Source organism: Rhinolophus sinicus, chromosome 17 (assembly GCF_057876585.1).
Source record: "Rhinolophus sinicus isolate RSI-liver-muscle chromosome 17, RSI-T2T, whole genome shotgun sequence".
Lineage (NCBI taxonomy): Eukaryota > Metazoa > Chordata > Mammalia > Chiroptera > Rhinolophidae > Rhinolophus > Rhinolophus sinicus.
In genome coordinates this window covers 108029381-108041929 of record NC_142517.1, presented here as the reverse complement: position 1 = coordinate 108041929, position 12549 = coordinate 108029381, and the positions used below count along the sequence as shown (strand labels likewise).

Here is a 12549-nt window from a genome sequence, read left to right as displayed (position 1 = left end):
CCTGTTGTATTTTTAGCCGTAAGTTCATTTCCAGTTTGCTGAATAAAATTAGGTCATACCAGCATTTCCTCCTCCTTCACCTTCTCTCCCTCCTATTTCAGTGATCTCGCAGATGCTTTGGTGATCTTCCAGCTCTATGAAATGATCCGTGTGCCAGTCAACTGGAGCCATGTCAACAAACCTCCTTATCCTGCTCTTGGAGGGAACATGAAGAAGGTGAATGCAATAATGACCATGGATGTGTCACTTTCCTGACATAAAGCAGAGGGTTAGAGTTACAAAGCTTAGTAAAGTGTGCTCTGTTCCCACAGTTCTGATTCCACCCCAAATGTGTTCAGCTTACTAGCCTGTTTACAAGTGTGCTTTAAGAAATGTTTGGAAAGGTGAAGGCAGTTTCCCCAGTCAGACACTTTATATCACTGTTTTGGTCATTAGCAAGTTGTAGTACTTAACGTTGTTTGAGATGCATCATTAATGCACTATTATTTTCTAATCACCAGAATTTGCCAAATCTTTACTGGTTATTCGTTAATATTTTCACAGATATTATTGATTACCTGTACAGTGCAGTGCAAGAAACAGACTAGTACAAAGCATGGAGCTGGTCCTCAGGAAGCCCTAAGGAAGTTAGGGAGACAAGACTTGTGTCCAGACAACTACAGTTGGGCACAGCGTACACTAACATGAATGTTACGACTTTTAAGGAAGAAAAGGCCACAGGCTGCACGTATGAGAGTGTTCGTGCAGGAGGAGGTTTTTGAATTAGTCCTTCAGAAATGGATAGAATTTTGTCAGAAGGAGACTGGAGAAGGGCTGAGGATTAGGAAAAAGGATAGAGATGGGAAAGTATAGTGTTTCTGGGAATGGGGGAGAATGGTTTGTGTGTAGCAGAGGATTTGGGTAGATAAGAAGTGGATGTGAACACTGAGAGTTTGGGTTGGAGCTAGATACTGGGAGCCTTGAATGTCCAAGGACACATTGGTTGTTTCCATGTCTTGGCCACGTGAGTAATGCTGCAGTGGTTATTAATAATGGTTCACTGCAGCATTATTCGACAAAGAAGATGTGATACATATACACAATGGAATACTACTCTGCCATAAGATGAAATAGTGCCATTTGCGACAACATGGATGGATCTTGAGATTATCAAGCTAAGCAAAATAAGTCAGAAAAAGTCGAGACCTATATGACTTCACTCACATGTGGGATATAAAACTGAAAGCAATAAACGAACAAGAAACAAAAACTCATAGACACAGACAATAGTTTAGTGGTTACCAGAGGGTAAGGGAGAAGAGAGAGGGGTGGCAGAAGAGGGTAAAGGGGTAAAATATATGGTGATGGAAGGAGAACTGACTCTGGGTGGTGAACACACAATGTAATATAGAGATGATGTATTACAGAATTGTATACTTGAAACCTATGTAACTTTACTAACAAATACCACCTCAATACATTTAATAAAAATTAATAAAAATAGAGTTTGGGTTTTAAACTCTAAGCAATGGGAAGCCATTAAACATTTTTGAGCAGCGCAGTGACTTGATGACAGTTAATGGGAGAATATCTGGTGGATGAAGGGTAAAGAAAAGTACACATCTCCAGTATTCTTCCTCAGATGGGGGATCTGTGGTGTCCTTGGTGTTCGTGTTTGCTCTGTTAAGTTGCTGCTTTAATATTCAGCTTTGGTTCTGTTTTTGCTTTTCCTTTCTATCCTCTGTATTAGGCTCATTTGCCTTTAACACTTTTTTTTTTTTTAATTTTTATGGGGATCCAGCCGGCACCCTTGGTGCTACCAGCACCACACTCCCACCAACTGAGCTAACCGGCCACCCCTGCTTTTAAGACTTTTAAATGTTTATACTTTCAGTTAACTTTATCCTTTCATTTAAAATGATGTGAATAATCCAAATATATAATACAAATTAATGGATTCAAATTGCTATAGGTTATCAATATGGCTATTATGAAATTGACTTGCATTCTCATGCTTGAAAAACTATCTCTAGTTGAATAAATGGAAATATAGCCATATTCCTGGATAGAAAAACTAAATATTATAAAGATATTAAATTTTGGCAAATTAACTTTTAGGTGGAAAATAATTTCAGTTAGAATTCTAAGTCTCCTTTTGTGTGTATGTGGGCATATATACGTGTATGTTGGAGGATGGGATTTATAAAGTGATTCTAAAGTTCCATTTGAACAAGACACAGGCCTAATCATTAAGATTTTTAAAGAATATTGAGGGGAGGAGCTGTTAGAAAATATTTAAAAATTTATTATAAAGCGAAAGTAATGAAGTAGTTTAATACATATAAAGGAATAGAATGGAATACAGTAGCCTAGAAACCTATCCTAAATAGAAGAACTTAATACATGACAAGGTACTTGCTAAATTCAGTATGGAAAGGAAGGATCATTCAAAAAATGATGCCAAAACAGCTGGTTAACTATTTTGTTAGGGATAAAAGTGATCTTCACCATATATCATCCACCAAAATAAATTCCAGATGGATTAAAGGTAAAGACTTAAAGGGTTAAACGTAATAAATAACACTTTAAAAAGGTGAAGATTATCTACTGATGGAATGATAAATTACAAAGAAAAAAGTTGATATAGTAGATTACATATAAATTTAAAACTTCTGTATGCAAAAATAAACACCATAAGCAAAATTAAAAAGCAAACTATAAAAACAGTAAACTTGGAAACATATTTGCAACAAATACGACAAGTGGTTGTATGCACTTAACATATGAATACTTCATACAAATCAATTTCTAAAACTTGATTCTGTGACTAAAATTGTAATAGCAAAATGGGACAGTGAACAAACAACATGATGAACAATCCACAGAAAAAGAAATACACATAATGAATTTTTTTTTCCACACAAAGAAATGCAATTTAAAATAAGAAACAATTGGATTGCACTACATCCAGTGTTAGAGGAAGTGTTCATTTGCATACCCTTTCTAGATTCTGTTTGGTAATACATTATCAATAGTCTTCAAAAAGTCCTTTGACTTGATATTTTCACTTATTACCTATCCTGATGAAATAATGAAGTTGTGTGCCAAAATAGTCATCATATTAATGTTTACAGAGAAAAAAAAAAAAAAGAAAACAATAGTTGTTTTATAACAGGTTAATAAATTAGGATACATGCATAAGGAAAAGAATGTACCATTAAAAAATAGCATTTTTAGTATTTTTTAGTAGTGACATGGAAATGAGCAGGATACAAAATCACATATACTTGTATATATATGAATCTAATAGATTTAAAATGCACACAAAGAGACATGCATTCAAAAGTGACTTCTGTTCTTTAGATCTCTAGAATGAATATGTATTTATAGACTATAACTTAAAAAATTTTTTTTAAAAGAAAGACAAAAGAAATAAATCATAATATTAAAATTACTTAAATAGTGTAATTATAAGAGGTTTATATTAATATTTTTCAGTATTTCTAGTGGTTGGGCTTGCTTACATTTTAGATTTTATTTGATTTGCCTATAATTCTAACCATGGATGAGAATTCAGAAAATTTTGTTAACTAATTTCACTTTTGTTAAATAAAAATTTCAGATGCAAAATGTAACAACAGGAAACCAGAAATTGAACCAGTCATTGCATCTGGAATTTTTTTTTTTAATTTTTTATTGGGGAATGTTGGGGAAAGGAAAACAGAAATTGAACCAGTCATTATACCTGGAATTTTTTTTTTTAATTGGGGAATATTGGGGAACAGTGTGTTTCTCCAGGGTCCATCAGCTCCAAGTTATTGTCCTTCAGTATAGTTGTGGAGGGCGCAGCTCAACTCCGAGTCCAGTCTCTGTTTTCAATCTTTAGTTGCACGGGGTACAGCCCACCATCCCATGCGGGGATTGATCCAGCAACCTTTTTAAGAGCTTGCGTTCTAACCAACTGAGCCATCCAGCCGCCCCTGTACCTGGAATTTTTAAATGTTAATTATGTCACAAATGAATCATACATAGAGTGCTTCCTTTTAAGAAGTACTAGCTGTTTATAGAATGAAACATAAGGCCTGAAATAAATGTTTAGAAAACAAAGCAGCAGCACTTTCATGACACAGTGTCACAGAGACTTACTGGATGGACTTAGGACATTCACCAGCAGACATCCCTTTACTTCATTCAAGTCCGTAAAGCCGCACCACTTACATAGTCTTTTCATTATTTCTTTAGTGTTCCTTTTCACTTGGAACCTGCGTCCCATCATGTGATTTTCTCATTTTTCAAATGATCTAAGCTTCACTTTTGTCCAAAGGATTTGAAGTGCTTGGTAATCATTTCTTCCATCAACTCTGTGAGACTACGCTCTCCAATTTTTCCTTGCTTTCTTTGTGTTCCTTCTTACCTTTCACAGGGTCTTCATCTTTTCTTTCTTTCTTTTTTTTTTTTTTTTTTAAAAACATTTTATTGGGGAAGGGGAACAGGACTTTATTGGGGAACAGTGTGTACTTACTTCCAGGCCTTTTTTCCAAGTCAAGTTGCTGTCCTTTCAGTCTTAGTTGTGGAGGGCGCAGCTCAGCTCCAGGTCCAGTTGCCGTTTTCTAGTTGTAGGGGGTGCAGACCACCATCCCTTGCGGGAGTCGAACCGACAACCTTGTGGTTGAGAGGATGCGCTCCAACCGACTGAGCCATCCGGGAGCTCAGCGGCAGCTCAGCTCAAGGTGCTGTGTTCAATTTTAGTTGCAGGGGGCGCTGCCCACCATCCCTTGCCGGACTCGAGGAATCGAACTGGCAACCTTGTGGTTGAGAGCCCACTGGCCCATGTGGGAATTGAACCGGCAGCCTTCGGAGTTAGGAGCACGGAGCTTTAACCGCCTGAACCACCGGGCCGGCCGGGTCTTCATCTTTTAGCCTGTCAATTCTAGGAGTTTTCAAGCCCCAGTTCTTTCTATACTTAGACTCTTAACATTCTATACTTACATCCTCAGGGAGCAGATCCATTTTTAGAGTGTTAAGTACTGCCAGAAACATGGCTTTCCTCTAGGAACCTAATTTCTTATTTTTTCTTTAGTTTGGTGCCTTTCCAGATCTTAGAAGTGTTTTGCCAAATTTGGAATCAAATGGTACCAAAAAAATAGAACACATCTTTTCCCTTATGCCAGCATCCTTTTCCAGTTTCCCTTTCATTGCTGGTCATATCCACATCTTAGGACTCTAGACTAGTAACTCTGAGCTCCTCTCACCATGATTCCCCTGAGGAATTTTGGTCAAACTAATTATAAAATAGGTGGCCTTTCATTGAAACACATTTTATACATAAGTGATATTAATTTCTTTGAAAATTCTCTCAATGAAATGGGTGTCATTGGAGAATATGCTGGTTTTTTATCTCTCCTGTTCACACTGTTACATAATCAGAGCTCTGATGCTGTTTCCCATAAATTAGGAATCTATTCCATTTTTTCAATTCTGTACATTTCCATAGCATATATTTGTTTGTTAGGCAGACTAAATTTATAATGTAGCACGACTACTAGGAAAAAGAAAGAATATTGAAATATTATTTATTTCCTTGTATTTTAAAGAAATGAATACGTATCAAAGATTTTATTTAACTTATTAAGGGAACCAGGTGTATGTTACAGCAGGTTCAAAAGATCTTGCATTTTTATTTGTAAGAGACCGACCTTTGGGAATTTGGATTCTCTTTTTTAAAGAATACCCATAGGATCAGGCCAGACACGCAAGGAGTTGAGCCTGATGTCAGTTTCCTACCTTTGTCAGTTTCCTACCGAGTGAGAACTGGCAAGGTTGGTTTGGGGCTTGGTTTTCCCAGATTCTGAGTTAAAACTGCAGGCCGCTTCAGCCCCACGAATCCCGTACCAGTGCATTTTCATTGTGGGCATAGCCACCCCGGTGGTTTCAGCCACTCTAGCTGCTCAGGGACCTGAGTCCAGGTCTTCCTGAGGAAATCCCAAGTGCAGCGTTAGGTCAGTGAGTCGGCTGGATGAGACACTGAGTGCTGAGAGCTGAGGTGGTACAAAAGTGAGGCTTCCTACCACTCGGGGTAGAAAAGTGCCTGTGCTAAAGAGCCTGCTGCAGGGAGTTGTTTCTCGGGAGCATCTTAGGTGGAATTGTTTTGTAATGAGGCCTTAATTAACTTGGGAAAGAAAATCAGGAGAAACCTGTTACACTGTTTGTCTTAACTAAATGTTTAGTATTTAGTAAGTACTTTTTACTGCTGGGGATATTACAAAATTGTGAGAGCTTACAATTTCAGTGGAGAAAAACTCAAATACGTAAGAATTTATATACTCGTATGCAGGTAACGGGCAACCTTCTTGTGAAGAGCTCATGCTCTAACCAACTGAGCCATCTGGCCGCCCCTATAGATTCTGTCTTTAAAAGAAGCTTATGCTGTGGTTGGCAAAAGTACATAAAATGTTAAGTGTAAGTTGGTGCGTATGCATTACAAAATAAGCATTATTAGGAGTTCAAACAAGGATAGATCGTTACCAGCCTTTGTTGAAAAAAGTGGGCTAAAAGAATTTCAGAGGATGAGGAGGATCTACATTAAAAACATTGGAGATGAAGATAGACTATTAATGAAATAATTTATTCTCTCTTCCTTAATTTTAAATTTAGACAAAATAATATTTATCACCTTTATTAACAGAATGCAGGAAACCTAGAGTTTTACAGATTTGTCACTAATGGAGCTGTGTAATCTTGGATAGTCAAGACTTTTAGGGTAAGAAAGGATTTAAAACTTTCTAGCCAGTTGTTTATCTAGGTGAACCCCTCAATGTTTTTGATATCTTCAATTATGAAATAGGAATAATTATTTCCTTAATTTCACTGGGTTACTATGAAATGAAATTCTGCCATAAATTTAAGGTGTCATCATAGTTATCTTTCAGATGACTGAACTAGGCTGGCATATTCAAGAGATATATTTTTAAAATGTGTTCTTATACCAAAACTTTGACTTATTATTTATAGATTGAAAACTGTAACTATGCAGTAGAATTGGGGAAGAATGACGCCAAATTTTCCTTGGTTGGCATTGCTGGGCAGGACCTAAATGAAGGGAATTCAACGCTTACTCTGGCATTGGTGTGGCAGCTGATGAGAAGGTAAAGGCTGACCTATTTATAGCAACACTGTCAGTTTCCTTTACAAATCATTTAAACTAAAATTTTAGCTCATTTTGAAGAATAACAAACAGAAGAAATATACAATGCAAAATATTAATTTTTAAATGATTTACTGTTGCTAATATAGTCTTTGTAAATTATCCCATATTTTAAAAGTGGGTCAGTCTCTAGAAACACTTTTACTAATGTCCCTTAAAAACTGCTTTGTAAGGAGTTTTACTTTTTTTAAAACTCCTTTTTAAAAGGAGTTTTAAAGGAGTTTTTGTTTCTGATTACTGAGCTTTGTAACTTTGGAGTGTAATTAAGTGCAAATACCAGACTAAAATTAGATTAGAAATATTTCTTAAATACTTATCTAAATATTGATGTAAATGATATGAGAGCAAATTTCACCCCTTTCAGTCTCAAATATGCATTTTTTCTGTTACAGGTACACACTGAATGTGTTATCAGATCTTGGAGAAGGTGAAAAAGTAAATGATGAAATTATTATTAAATGGGTCAATCAGACTCTTAAAAGTGCAAACAAAAATACTTCTATTTCCAGCTTCAAGGTAATCAAAAACCATTAAGCAAATTTCTTTCGGTAAGAAATTAAGTTTAGGAAGAAATTTTTATTGGAAGTTACATTGGTTTAGGTTCAGAATTACGTCAATGTTATATCTCAGAAACACAATTTGTGAGCTTAGGCATACTAACTTTTTGGCATGTGTAAACCAAAAATATAGTTTGACTTCTTGTGTTTTTGACTGGTTGTCCTATTGACTATAAATGCAAGTTAATATTACCAGGCTCTGGTAATCTAATCTTAAAAAAGAAAAAGAATAGAGCCAAAACATCGAATTGTCAATGAAAAAGAAAGCTAAAAAGCCATTGTTTACATAGGACCTGTACTGTTTTGTACTCCCTAGCAGCAGTCTCAGAATTGTATTGACATCATTTCCAAGGCCTAACAGAGCCAGCCAAACCGATCCAAGTGGGAAATGAGAGAACTGGTAGGAAAAAATAATCTTCTCATGTGGCTTCATAATGGCTCTTACCACTCACTTCTAAGCATTTGTGGATGATTCATAAAGCACTCAATGTGATTTGTACATACATACCCACTAATTTTCATGCATTTCTATTGTTTTGCTTTTGCATGAAAGCTGATGGTAGCTACCAATAAGCATGTCTGCTTGTACACATTCATTCAGTGAGCCTGTGTTTGTGATTTTATTTAAGTGAAAAATCGGCTATTTATATTTTTTTAGTGAAATAAAAGTGTCAAGAGATTGAACCCTAAATTCTCATAAGAGTTATCTACCCATCTTCATTCTCTTCTTTGTCTTGGCTCTGTATGTTTAACGACAGTATAGAGCAGAAGAAATGTCAGAAATTGATAAATTTAGTCTTCTCATCTTTACCCAAAACTGAGCCCGCAGGTGATTTTAACAGCACAGCTGGATGTTGGCAGAGATGTTGCCTGAGCCCTAGTGCAAGTGTTTGGTTGTTTTATTTTTCCCCACCTTGGAAGGAAGTAATGACCTTGAATTTTTAATGATGCTTATTAAAAAAAAAAAAGAATTTCAGTCCATGATTTGTTTGCATATTTGAGAAATGTAAAACAGGAAAGGGGACATACACAATTCAATGATCGACAGTCATTTAAAATTGTTATACTGAAATTATATGCATTTGTACATTAATTTATGAAAAATAATAAGCATATGTATAATTAAATCAAATACAATGAGAAAATATTTAGAAACAAATTAATAAGTATTTGTTGAGCTCTTAATATTAAGTAACATTTCTAGGTAAAGAAAAAGATTTGGAATATAAGAAATTAATTTGGCCCTCAGAATGTTCACCATTTATTTGAAAGACAAAATTTGTGTAACTGAGATGGTAAGAATACACAATAAATGATAAAATCCAAAGAATTAATACAACTAATATTGTGGATAAATCTAACTGATCATTTCCAACTAAATGGACAGTGAAGAGTGGATGGAGAAATTTGGAAATAATTTGCACATCATAGATAGAGGAGGGACTTGAACTGGTGGAGAACAAGAGGGGAGTAACAAGCAAGAAGGGGTCCTTCTTGTATAAAAGCAAATCCAAGAAGGTTAGGAGAAGTAGTGTGGCTCCTAAGGGTGGTTCCTAAGGAAGACATGCAGGATGTAGGCTGGGTCAATATTGTGGAGGAATCGGGCCTTAAGGATATTGGTGAGGGGAGTAATGTAAGGAAAGTATTTTAGTAATTCTATTCTGAATGTGGTGAGCAGGATGGATTGGAAGAATAATGGTGTAGATCCAAGGGTAGTGCATGAGAAGTTGAGGCTGCATTCAAGGTGTGAAGTGATACGGCTCTGGAGTTGGGGGTGAACACTGAGAATGTAAAGAATGAATAGTTATTTGCTATTGCAAATAACTCACAAAATTTAGGTTCACCCTGGCGGCTGTGGATAGGTCAACTTTCCTTGAAGCACATGTCCATGTGAGGGAGGTATGGATACAGAGTCAGTGAGTTCTGTTAGGATGGAGAAAGTAGTATGGAATGAGTGGATTCTGGGTAGGCAAGCCACAGTGGCCACTATTCAAGCTGAGAGACAGAACAGATCATTTGTTCAGGTACTGATAAGTGGTAAAATCAATTCAGAGCAGGATTTCTGACTTCAACTGCAATGCTCTATCCACTAGAGTTTAGTTGTTTAGTTTGCCTTGGAGGTAACTTCAAAAATGGAGGGCATCGTGGGCGTTAGAGTGGGATAGTATGGGTTCAAATACTTACTGGTTGTGTGAACCAGTCACTTCCGCTCTATGAACTTTATGCTCTCCATCTTTAAAACATTATAATTTGTTTCATATCAGGCTGTTAGAAGGATTACATAAGCTGAACATGTAAAATACAACAAGAACAATGCCTTTGAATATGTTAGTTCCTTTCCATTATTATTTTCATTTTTCTTTCTGAAAAATATTAAGTGAAGGCTTAGGAATCCATGGTGTAAGAAATACATTATTGCTAGAATTTATAAAACGATTAATTTAAAATTATCTATTCCCTTTCAAAAGTTGTTTATTTTTCACAGAATGGATACTGTAGTTAGCATACGTTAGGAATTGTCACATCCACAGACCTCAGGTATGGTGGTAACTCTCTACACTGAGCACTGTAAACATGGAACAAAAAGTGTTTTTTTAATGGTTGGTGATGTGTGATGGTTGCAGAAAAGCTGAATGTTAAGTATAAAGAAAATTTATAAATTGCTTTCAGTTATGTCGTTATGACCTTCTGGTCTGATATTTATGAAAATAAAAAGGTGTTTATGAATATTCATCTATTTTTTATTTTCTAGGACAAATCTATTAGCACTAGTTTACCTGTCCTAGATTTAATAGATGCCATCGCACCTAATGCAGTTCGTCAAGAAATGATCAAGAGAGAAGACTTTTCTGATGAGGACAAGCTGAACAATGCTAAGTAAGCCTTTATGGTTTATATTAGAATGCAGTGGCTCTTTAACTTCTTAAATCCTTACAAGTAAGGTTACAATGTCCTTAAAATTCCCATTTTTAAGTACAACTTGTATGGAGAATATGATTTAAAGACTCAACAAACTTAACCTTTTTGTAAAGTTAAATCTTATCAAAATTTTTCATTATTTTGTTAACATATATTAAGTGAAAACACAGCAGATAACAAATACCAAGATATTTTTCTTGTCTTTTCAAGATATGCCATTTCAGTTGCTCGAAAGATTGGTGCCCGGATATATGCCTTACCTGATGACCTCGTAGAAGTGAAACCAAAGATGGTTATGACGGTGTTTGCATGCTTGATGGGAAAAGGACTGAACAGATTAAAATAAACATTTAATATGATTTTTCTGCCACATTAAACACAGTGAATGCCTCCCAGTTTACAGAATTCTGAAATGCAGTGGGTAATAAACCAGATTATTTGTATGATTAAAACAGGTACATAATTCATTAGAGTTCAGTTTCCTGTTCATACTAGATAGAATTTGTCGACCTTTTTAGATAAGTTAATTTACCAGTAGATACTCATAATAGAATATGTTCATCATCAAGCTGATATTTCATGATTAAATTATTTTCGTTTCCTGAAAGTCTCATTAAAACAAGACATTCATTCTTTTTCATAGTTAAAAAATCAATACAAAACATTTTTTGCAGGTCCTGCTGTGAAATGTGTTTTGATTTTGTGTGTGTGTGTGTGTGTGTGTGTGTGTGTGTGTTAATTTTGATCGTAAATGTCAAAGTCATAATCCAGTTTAATCCCTTTGTTTTTTCCTCCAACTATGTGGTCTAAAACTTTAACTTTTCTGTAAATTTCTATACTGCCTAAAATTTTTAAGTGACTAGTATTGTTCCATTAACATTAAATTTTTTATATATGAGAACTAACTCTTGAATAAACCGGAGTTCATTCTCATATGGAAGAATCCAGAGCTTTTTACTTAAAACTCAATTTTAATTGCATTGATACTTTACATATGCTAGTTTGGTAATACAGCTTTAATTATGACAGGCAGCATATATATGTTGGTAGGATGTTATTAGAGAAATGTGTATATATATATATATATATATATATATATATATATATATATATATTGCATCTGAATTACCCAGGTTTTCTTAAACAGTATGTATAATTGGTCAGTCAACCAACCATTAAGTATTTGTTGTGCCCCCACTGTGTGTACTTTTTAGTTTGTAGATATCTGGTACATGAAGATTTCTTTTAGAAATACTCATTTTGGATGTGCATATAGTTATTTTTTGACTGATTTCTTCCATATATTTATAGTCAAACATTGGCTAGAGGATCTCAAGAAATGTTGACACTATAATGTTAGCTTCATACTACAGATGCTAATTTTGATCTATAATAAAGCCCTAAATAATTTAGAACACGCCCACTGAGTATCTTCAGTAGAAAATAACACAAAGCTAATATTCAATGTATTTTCACATGTTTTTTCCACAGCCTCCTACAAGTTGGCAATGTTTGGTTAATGCTTGTGTTACTCGGGAATAACTAAACCTGAAAACTATTTTTGTCTGAAATTTTAGCAGTAGACCAATTCTTTTGCTAACAAATGAATTCAGAAGTCTACTTCCTCTATCTTCCACTGTTAGTGCCAGTGAGCAATACTGCTGTGGAACATAAATGCTGTCACTTTATGTCAGTGTGAATGAGTAGTCTAATCCCCCTTCTGCCATTGATTAAAATATACGTGTTGGTAAGAGTGAGACTGTTCATGTGTTTAGAATAGAATTTTTAAACTGAAATCATCAACAGGTGGAACTATGAAATATATTCTTCTACAAGAGATTTCCTTTCCTTTTATATTTTGATGATTGTTTTCTTATTGAAGATTAAGAT

General features: G+C 35.1%; 1 protein-coding gene across 5 annotated transcripts in view; it reads left to right on the top strand.

Annotated features, from left to right (window-relative positions):
* The window catches only part of PLS1 (plastin 1), a 97287-nt gene extending 85955 nt beyond the window's left edge, over positions 1-11332 (top strand). For all 5 annotated transcript variants that reach the window (XM_019753598.3, XM_019753596.3, XM_074334020.2 and 2 more), the window contains 5 exons: positions 102-216; positions 6991-7124; positions 7576-7699; positions 10493-10617; positions 10870-11332. In XM_019753598.3, coding sequence (XP_019609157.3) covers positions 102-216; positions 6991-7124; positions 7576-7699; positions 10493-10617; positions 10870-11005 — 634 coding nt within the window. In that variant the 3' untranslated portion in view covers positions 11006-11332. The remainder of the gene's footprint in view (positions 1-101; positions 217-6990; positions 7125-7575; positions 7700-10492; positions 10618-10869) is intronic.
* Positions 11333-12549: the final 1217 nt, after the last annotated feature.